Below are 10,136 nucleotides of genomic sequence, written 5' to 3' on the forward strand. Positions count from 1 at the left end.
TTGGTAATATTGATAAAGAACAACACTGGCTGATGATGAAATACAGTCAGCTGGCATGGTGACACTGCAAGTATTAACCTGCAGGGCTGGACCGGGACAGAAAATCTGGCATTTTTACTACAGACCGGCCCACCAGGTATTAAAGCCATAAAGACTTTGAATGAAAACAAACGCTGTTGTGACAGTGATGTACAGTCTTGTTGGTATATGTATGATTTCTATACATTTTTACGTCAGATAAAAACTTTGATTGTAAGATTTAGATAATTATTTAATAAAAGCTAGATATTTTAAATGAGAATAAGAAAGAAAAGTATTTCTTTGTGCCCCCCTTTCCCTGTTAATGCCCTACCTGGCCCCCTGGCAACACTTTCCTAGACCCGTCCCTGCACAGTTACCAGCTGTCAGCTGCTTAGAAAAGGATCCTGGTGTTATTTGTCTCTCAGAAACAGTTCATAACTTCCCTTCAACTCATTCATGTCACCTAAAAGGTAAACCTGTTTCTCCATCACCTGTTCAACTCTGATGATTCAGTAAGGACATCTCCTGGTTTCATCTTCATGTTTCCCTCTCACCACATATCCAAACTGATATCATGACCAGCAGCTTTTACAGCTGTGGCTCCAGCAAACATCAGCTGATACTAGAAATTAATATTAAATAAATTCTAACAACAGCTGATCAAGCTTAAACGTGCTGCTGTTGTTTAACGCGACATCTGCTGGTTTCCTGTTTCTGGCACAAAGTGGGCGATAAACAAACAAGAGAGAAAAGCTGATCAGCTGATCATTGATCAGTTTAATGATTGAAGTAGCAACAGGAGAGGGAGGGGGGAGAATGAGAGGAGGCAGCTGTGCAGCGTAATAACAGAATGACTCCAGCTTTGTGTCTTTTTTTCATTATAGCGAAAGTACGGGAGAAACTGCGTCTCTTCTCAGCTCAATACAAAACGTGTAATATTTTCTATCAATGAGGGACCATTCCATTTTTTTAAGGAGCCGTTGGCAACTATACTAACTAACCTTATGAATAAAATAAAGTTCACTATCAGTAACATCATAGCACCCACCCAACTGTATATAAACTCTGTCATGCTAGCTAGTAGCAGTACACTCAAAAAAGTCAACTAAGGCAGTTGTTTGATTAATTCAATAGACATTTGTCTATTTAACATGAACATATTGAGTTTAGGTTTTTAAATCATTATCAGTTGTTGGTTTAACATAAAATAACAAAAAGTTTAATGAACTAGATTTGCATTCTTCAGTTCAATTAAATGTAATTATTTTAAATCAACAACTCTAAAACCGATGCCTAGTGCGCATGCTCAAACTTCCCAAAAGTGAAGAGGCGGGAACGCGGAGAAGTTATATGTGTTCAGTGGACTGCCATTTCCCTCTGCGGAATCTTCCACAATACAGGTAAGTAATAAATAACTCAAAATATCTTAGTCAAACGAAGTTGTTTTGTCCATTAATTGTTTAACAATGTTTTTAATTCCAAATGTGTAAGTTGTCATTAGACAGCGGGAGTGGAGCAAATACAGTGAAAATCTGGTATTAGACGGTGCCAATCGGTACCGTCTAATACCTGATTTATAATCCGCTCTGGGTATATTTATACTATTATTAGCATTTCCACTTCATTGTTTTTCTTTCTTTTTTTTTACCCGTTTTTGCAGTTAGTCTTATAGTGTTTTTAGCGGTTATTGATATGTTTAATTCAATATTTAACACGTTTGTAATTCACTTTCAAAGTAAATGAAGTTAGCTAAAGCTAGTATGGTTGTCTCATTGAACTTCTACCTAGCTCTGTTAGCATTCACTTTGGTTTTAAATGACGGTTATTGCAAGACATGGTCTTTGTTCACTTTTTTTATTATCATTTGCATTTTTTCTTTCTTTCTCTCTCCTTTTATTTTAAGCATTCGGCCTCTCACAGTAATGCAAGTTAAACTAGCATGCGCGATTTGCTAAATATTAGCTGTGTCCAAATTCAGGGGCTGCATCCTTCGAATTGACTTGATGCTAGTGCATGGGAAAAAGAGCATAAACACGAGGTCAGAGGAAAAGGCAATGGCGGATAGTTATGAAAATTGCCTGTGGGACCTTTACCGCAACTACCAGCATCTTTATTGCATAGTGTGAAACACTGCTATTACATTTGGCAACAGATTGGATATTTATCTGTGAATTTTATATTGCAAGAGGTATTTATATGTATTTGTATTTTTTTTATACATTTGCAACAAAGTAAAAAAAAATCCACTGTGGAATTTTTATAAAATAATTTTTTCTGTTTTCTTTACCATAGTAACACCACAAAGAAAGCTGACCCCTTTTTCTGATTGTTTGTGCCTCCTCTTTAATACATGGTAAGCCTTTTACCATCATATATTTTTTATGATAGTTTTATGATTTAATCAAAGTGAAAAAAAGGTGCCAATAAAACTATCCTTAAAACTGCTTTTCTTTTTTTCTTTCAGTGACTTGTATGTGGCAGTGCAAGCGTTGTTCCATCAGGGAGAGTAGTAGGTACAATTATTGAAACACTGTACAGGGCTCGCAAAATGGCTAGCCCGACGTCCCAGGGCTAGCGATTTTTCCAGTCGGGCTACCAAAATCTATCTCTGCCCTGCCCGTCGGGCTGTCATAAGAAGGAAAAATATATGTCAATGCTTCTGCATTCTTTCGGAAATGTAGCTGGGTAATTATGTCATTGGCATCGGTGAGCCACTGTCAATATGTGACATATTGAAATCGCGTTTGAATTTGCGCTTGTTTTTTGCTTTCACTTTGCAATCGCGCGACCTGTGTATAGAGAGCGACAGCACTGATCTGTGAGTGATGATAATTTGTGCACCAATTCCTCTGACATCGTCTTATCAATCGTTAGCTTACTATGCAAACATGACAAGTGAAATCTCCCGCAGCTTAAACATGTGAGAGGTTGATCGCGCAGACAATCGCTGAGTGTTATGTGAGTGCGTGTGTAAAAGCAGCAGGATATTAATTGTAGTTCTGCTTAACCAAATAAGACAGGTCAGGGTGAAGAAGTGACAGCCAAAGAAAAGCTTACCACAAAACGGAAAAGTTATGACAAATCAGACTATAAGGCAAAAAGAAAGTGCAGCTTTATGGTTTCATGGACAAAAGAATTTCTGTGGCTGCAACATGACGAGCTATATAACCGGGGCTGCACATAAGTGGTCCGCAAGTGCGTATTTGCTGTCAAAATAAAAAACGCGCACAAGATAAGAAGTTGCAACGCGTGTTTGCATACATAAGATTTTCTGGAGGAGGACAGACATTTGTTTAGAACTCTTAAAGATGTCGAAGAAGCTCCTTTAAGCAATTACTTTGGTTTTCCTCCACCTCCAAAGAAATGTCAGAAGGAGTCCGAACCACAAAAGAAGCGCGTATTCTCGCAAAAGTGATTGCAGGAGGTGAGCTGGCTTCAAACAAATGATGAACACACAGGTGTGGTGCAGAATGTGCCGTGAAAATCCCACTCTAGCGGACAAAAACAGTGCCTTTTATATGGATGCAAACGTGCGTTGCAACTTCTTATCTGTTGCGCGTCTTTTATTTTGACAGCGAATGCGCACATGCGGACCACTTATGTGCACCCGTGTAAATAACATAATGTTCTGCCGGGTGTGTTGTTGGTTTTCCCTTGATTTCTGAGTTGACAAGCACCTTTGTTACTGGGACCAGTCATTTTAAGAAAGGCCCCCATTAGAAATGGATTATTGCTCAGTCTGCAATATCTTTCCCAGAACAAACACCAATTGCAAATAATATACTAAAAATAAACCTGAAAAATCTGTTTAGAACAGCATACTGTGTTGCAAAGAGTGAACTACCACTGGTGCAATTTAGCAGTCTTTGCAAACTTCAAAAAGCAAATGGCCTAGATCTTGGTTCCACTTGCCTCTTACTTGTGACTTTAGTGGAAATTTCAAATTCAGTATCTGACACAGACTGATTCATGTCCTACACAGACAGCACTGATGTCTGCATGGTCTTCTAAAAGCAGCTTTAGTCAGCTTAGATGTGAAGTGAGTGAAATATACAGTTGCGTTTTTAATCAATGTATTTGTTCTCTATTGCAGATTGACAAGGAGTTTCTGCGAATCACCACAAAGCCTCTGCTATCTACTTTCTTTGCCGAGCTTGACCAATACGCGCCACGCTTAATGGAAATCTTTCTGACCAAAGGAGGGACACGTGGAAAGAAAATAAGAGGTCTCATGCTTGCCATCTCCAAGGTTTGTATTAGGATTGAGTAGACTTTGTCATAGGCAGCAAAAATAACTTTTATTTGGAGATGAAGTTGTCAATTTTGTTTCGGCTTAACAAGTGGTACATGCCAGGTTCTAACCTAAAGAATAATTATGCAAGTTAACTGATTACCCTAGCTTTAAGAAAAACAGACTGGTTTTGGCTCATATTATCTCCTCCTCCTCTCCAGCATGACAACATCCATACCAGACGAGCATGCATCTTGAAGTCTTTGTGCATCCACCTAAACGAAGACTATGAGAAGTTAATAAAGGAGTACTTGGTGAGCCATTGTGACAGCATGTTGTCTGTAACATTCTCATACAAATTGTGACGTTGCCTCAAATGCAAATCATTAAAATTAAAATTTTGAGATTAGCAACAAGACACCTGGTATTGGGGAAAGGATGTCTTGAATACCAAACAGTATTAAGCGTTGCAATAAAGAATTTCTGGAATTTGGTATTGGAAGGAAAGAAATTTATGCCTACTTAAACTTGATACACAAACATACAATGCATTTAACATGCATCAAGACTATATTGCTTTTGAATCTGTACTTGGATTAAAACAAGTCCTGTTGTTTTTTCATTGTTATGGTCATCAGTATTTGTAAATAGAAATGTCTATGAACTTTGAGCTGTTTAGTACTAACACTTCTATACCTGTTTTATTTTAGCAGCTGAGTTAGCCTTTTCTCGAGTCCTGTCCCCCTAAGTTACTCTTGCTACGTCCGACAAACAAATGGTTTCCTCTGCGCACCAATGGGTACCCGAATGTGCGAGCAGACATGCTTCATAATGTTCGGTACATTTACCTGGGAATGGGGCCATACACACTGTTTAATCCATTCACGTTGTTTTTGACTTTGTGAATGGAAAGAACACAACTCCTCCAGACACAATCTCTCGGCGTATCGGTGGGCACACCGCTTCTCCATCTTGCTTGAGGTTAATGTTTGTCAGACACAGTAACGGTTGCTATAATGTGTAATTGGACAATGGCCCTTTCGGGGGAGGGGCCGGTGAGAGGTCAATTATGCCACCTCTTTTGACATGAGAGGTGTATTTTATAATTTATGTATTGGAGTAATTACTAACAACTACTTTAGTGGTGTAATTTTCTGTTTATTACTTTGACTACTTGGATTTTATGAACAGCATAGAAACAGTTGTTTAAACAATCTCTTAAATTTTACTTTGTTGTCTTATACTTTTTCATGTAGGATACGGACAGCGAGGCAAAAAGCTGCATGGAGCAAACTGTGATGGGGGTGTACGTCATCCAGAAGGAGGGTGCTGAACCTGAAGATGACCCAGAGGACGTTGGTGTCGTGATTGAGGGTGTGGAGGCTAACACTGATTTGGGTAACATTGCACAAGCATGTGCTCTGTTGTTTGGACTCATATACCGTTTGAACCTGAGCTACCCACCAGAACTTAAATGCACCTTTGAAGTCCTCCAGAAGATACTTTTAAATCTTGATGGACAAAAGCTGTCTTCAAAGGTACAGTTTCTGAAAAACAAGCTTATGGGGTGAGAGCACTTGAAAATGACTGATAGGTCTTGAATGGTTCATTGGTGCAATGGTGATTTCCAATATATAATGTTAATATTTGAGTTGTTTATATTTTTTTTCTTTCATTTAAAACATTTTTTTTAAGTTTTTGGATTCTCTCTGTTGGGCAATTCACCTTTTATACAGCACTGCAGATGATTTTTGTTTGTCCTTATATAGATGGCTCAAAATGGATCAGAAGTACTGACAGAAGTACTATGTTGTGTTTATGTATCAAGGTCCTGTAAAGTTTAAGACCACTGCCACCTGTTAAGTTCACTGTATTATTGTTTCCATTTTGCTTGCTAGCATGTTTTAAAACACAGCAAAACTATATTGCTAGCTGTGGAGGACTGCAACCAAAATTAAAAAAATAAATACAGAAATATAAAAATTGGTCAAACTAATAATTATTTCAATGAGATACACCAAACAAATATAGATTTTCATCACCTATGGAATTTTTTGTTGTTGTTGTATTGCCCCCAAAATATTTCTAATTATTTTATTTTATTTTTCCAAATTCACACAATTCGATTTTGTCACATGTTTTAACTTGCCAAGTGGGAGATGTATTTTTATCTTTTAGTTTAATTTTTTAAAATGCAGTCGATATATTGAGCAAATTTTGCATCTGTTTTTAGTTGTGGAAGCTTTGGTTTCAACATATTACCTATGTAAATAAGTATTCTAACATTTTACCTTTTGAAGTGGCATAATGCTTGCAGGTGTACAAAAATGGTAAGCTTTTATATTGTCCACTAAATCCAGTTAATAAAGATAATGTTATCATAATCTGATTGTGACTTTTTTTGTAAAGTAGTGGGTTTCTAAATGTGTAACAAATGTAAACAAATCTAATTGAAATAATTTGGTTGAAATGAGTGAAATCATTGCCTTGATTAACAAAGTAGTTGTTGAAACAACAAGATTTAATTCTGTTTTCCTAAACTTTTTAAATTGTGTAGAATGAATTAAAACAAATTTCACTCTACATACTTAAATAAATCACTTCAAATCAATGTAAGTATAGTATGTTGATCCAACGTAATCTGATTACATTAAACCACCAAATGCTAAATGTGTTGGTTTGACATGATCGAAAAGGGTTTATTGTACTTGGTTAAATTGTGTGCAAAAAGGGTGCCATGATTAAATTGTGTTCATCCAACAACAGATTTTTTTGAGTGTACGAGTTATTGTAACTGACTGTAAAAAGTCAGCACAACGAAAATAAACTGCACTTAAATTTGGTTTATATCTGACCCAGATAGACTGCAGGTCATAACTTCTTACCTGAAGTTCAGTTCACCTGACACTCGGACCGGCGGCTGCCTCGGGGCTCTCCTGCCTCCCCTTCCCTCATCCACCTGCTGGCCTCTGTGGAAGCCCCGCCATAGCCACCACCAAACAACTGAGTTATTTTTACACATCGACCTGCATCTGGCCAATCCACCACCTCTCATTGTTCATGCCCTTACAAAAAAAAAAAAAAAAATAAGTCACCGGGCATATGCCCGGTATGCCCGATGGCCAGTTCAGGTATGTTAACCTGCAACCAAATCTGCAGCTCCATACAGCAATGTTACGACTTAGATTATATCTTATAACTCATAACTCTTATGTTAGCTGCCCTCAGTAGCATACTGTCTGAAATATTCAACGGCTGCAATAATTCTTTAAGTGTTATTTTTTCCTTGGTATTCTAATTTCACCGAAGTTTACTAAACTCAACAAACTTAATATTACTTACCGGGACATTTATTCTGTCCTCATTTTCTTTCACCGAAAAATTGCCTCATGCGGTGCCATCTTTCGTGCTTGGCTCTCCTACCTTTGCTAACGTCATGCACATAGTGCAGAAGCCGATGCTGCATTCACTTACACTCGGATATCTGAGCTTCACCGTGAAAATCGTACATTTGATATTTGATTGCATTTTATTGTTTTACCTTTGGGGTGGCCTGGGGGGGCACAGGCCACCCCGCTGGACATGCCATTGGTGATGGACACCACCATGTTGATTTTTTTGGATCAAGAAGTGATCATAATTAGACAAGAGCATGGAGTACCAATTTATCATCTAAAGCCAGAAAGCTTGAGTTTATGTAAGACACCACAAGCCCTGCCATTTTCAAGTCCCGTTCACTAACAGAGGAGGGTTAAATCACATATTTGTTACGTTTAAGATCAAAGTGGACATAATAAGCGTTTAAAAAAAAAATAAAAAATGCAGGACGGAGGACAATTTATTGAGACTATCACACATTTTTATTGTTTGTATGGAGCTATATGCAGTAAAGCAGAGAAAATGCACAAATGAGAACATAAAAAGACCGAAAATTTGTTTTGTTTTTTCCCCTCTTTTTAACTGACTCATTAACTAACTTCCTAAACAACTAAATGCCATGTTGCCATATCATTTTTTGATTAGTCGACATTTATGGGCAGAAATCTGTGCCATCAGAAACTGAATTTGAATAAGTTCAATTTGAATTTGAATTGCTCAGATTTAATCTGAATTGTAACTTGAATAAATGCTTTTGAAAACTGAATTTGAATTAGTCTAATTTGAAATTGAATTTATGGTTTGAAAATGATCATCACTAAATTGAAATTGAATTTTATATTTTGAAAATGAATTGATTTGCTTTGAAACTGCATTTTATCCTTTAAAAATTCAGCTCTCGAATAATTTCAGTTTCATTTCTCACCATTCAGTTTCAGTTCTACAATTCAATTTCAGTTCCAAAATTCAGTTTTTTGGAACTTACATCCGGTTCCGGTTCAAGCGCAGATTAATAGAACTACGTTTTACTAGCGGACCGAAAGTGTTACCGACGGGAATCTACAGCGTCTTGAGCTGAATTAAGACTTCAGAAGTCATTCGTCATGTCGAATGACCAGCGGATAAACTCTCAGGTTGGTAATAAATGTATTACATGTATAAGAACAAGCGTCATGTTAACAAAAGATAGCCGTACAGTAACTTTTATGCTTATTGTAGCTGTTAGCTAAAAACGCTAATTTAGCGTAGTTTGCCCTGAATTCAGCTTTGACAAACAAATATGATCGACTGTTTCTAGTAGAATTCCAAAGTTGTCATCTTGTACCCTCTCAGAGTACCCCCTCTGTATGCTTGCAGAGACCCCTACAGTAGGGAAACATGCAAAACGGTGCCCAAACCATTTTAGTTTTATTTATGTCTTACACAGCATCCCAACTCTTTAGCTAACTTAATAACTTTAGCTAAAGTGAATAGTTAGTGAGCTATGCCGCTTTGCTAGCTAAAATACCGGTGTTGGCACATAAGGACGCTGTCATAGCCTGTCAATGACGTTGATTAGTTGTGCATCATGTTTCACCCCCGTCTTTCACCCCCCTCTTCCTTTCTCCCTTTTCTTTTCCTCATTTAAGTCCGTCCCGTATCTAGCAAGTGAAAATAAAAAATAAATAAATAAAATAAACAATAAAATATGAATCAAATAGACCATTACGGCAAGGCTGGGATGGTCAATTTGGTAAAGTAAATCTGTTGGGCATCTTTTCTCGCCTTTAGACAATAATTCTGACGGCAAAAGAACCAAACGGGACAGGCAAAAAAAAAAAAAAAAAAATCAACGCGAGGAACAACATCAATCCTTGCAGTATTGGATTGAGGGCCTATTGACATATAATACATAGCTAAAGGATCAAAATAAATTTAAGGATAAAACTGTGAAAGAATTAACAGATGAGAAAGATCAAATGGGCAAAGTAATAGACGACCAAAAGGCCCAGAATATGGAGATCAAACGGAAATTGTCATGATCTAAATCGCCGGCTGACATCGACCCTGCTGACAAGGAACAAACAAGCCTTTTCAGGAATAAGGTGGAAAAGGACGAGAGCTACATCAACAGTGTTCTGCAGCTGTGCAGAGTAAGATCCAAATGAATCCACAGCAGTCCACCTAGTCTTACTATGATGCATGCTGTCTGGTTGGAGTTTTGGGTTGATGCATGTTGGCGGGATGGTTGCTGGCTTTATGGATGGTTGGGTTAATGCAGGTTTGTTGGTTGGATTGATATTGAATGGATACATGTTGTTTATGGATGTTGTGTAGCCCAGGGTTACAAACAGATAAAAGTAGAAACCTTTTGTTAGAATTATTACACAAGTTGTTAATGCATTTAAGTTAAAACATTCAAAGCTAAAAGAGACGGAGAAAACTCTGGCTGAACTTAAAGAAAAACATGAGGAAGAAGTCGAAGTCCTGCAAGGACCGCTGGAAACAGAAAAAGAAAAGGTTGCAC

At 37.5% G+C, this 10,136-nt stretch overlaps 1 protein-coding gene across 2 annotated transcripts; it reads left to right on the forward strand.

The window, feature by feature from the left end:
- The first annotated feature begins 1,121 nt into the window (after positions 1-1,121).
- LOC112430573 (uncharacterized) lies at positions 1,122-6,636 on the forward strand. Of its 2 annotated transcripts, none has more exons than XM_076882999.1 (6): positions 1,122-1,421; positions 2,314-2,374; positions 2,486-2,534; positions 4,115-4,270; positions 4,474-4,566; positions 5,509-6,636. In XM_076882999.1, exons 4-6 carry the CDS (start codon positions 4,199-4,201, stop codon positions 5,821-5,823), a joined length of 480 nt encoding a protein of 159 aa, XP_076739114.1. In that variant the 5' UTR covers positions 1,122-1,421; positions 2,314-2,374; positions 2,486-2,534; positions 4,115-4,198; the 3' UTR covers positions 5,824-6,636. The 2 variants fall into 2 exon arrangements, with proteins under 2 accessions (XP_076739114.1, XP_076739115.1); XM_076883000.1 differs by having other exon boundaries at positions 2,486-2,530.
- Positions 6,637-10,136: the final 3,500 nt, after the last annotated feature.

This window comes from Maylandia zebra, linkage group LG4 (genome assembly GCF_041146795.1).
Source record: "Maylandia zebra isolate NMK-2024a linkage group LG4, Mzebra_GT3a, whole genome shotgun sequence".
In the NCBI taxonomy this organism is placed as follows: domain Eukaryota; kingdom Metazoa; phylum Chordata; class Actinopteri; order Cichliformes; family Cichlidae; genus Maylandia; species Maylandia zebra.

Bases quoted from the DNA above. Each gene is read 5' to 3' on its own strand.
- LOC112430573 (XM_076882999.1), top strand. From the start codon at position 4,199: ATGGAAATCTTTCTGACCAAAGGAGGGACACGTGGAAAGAAAATAAGA. The intron at 4,271-4,473 runs GTTTGTATTAGG...CCTCCTCTCCAG, and splicing joins TCATGCTTGCCATCTCCAAG to CATGACAACATCCATACCAG. The intron at 4,567-5,508 runs GTGAGCCATTGT...TTTTTCATGTAG, and splicing joins AGTTAATAAAGGAGTACTTG to GATACGGACAGCGAGGCAAA.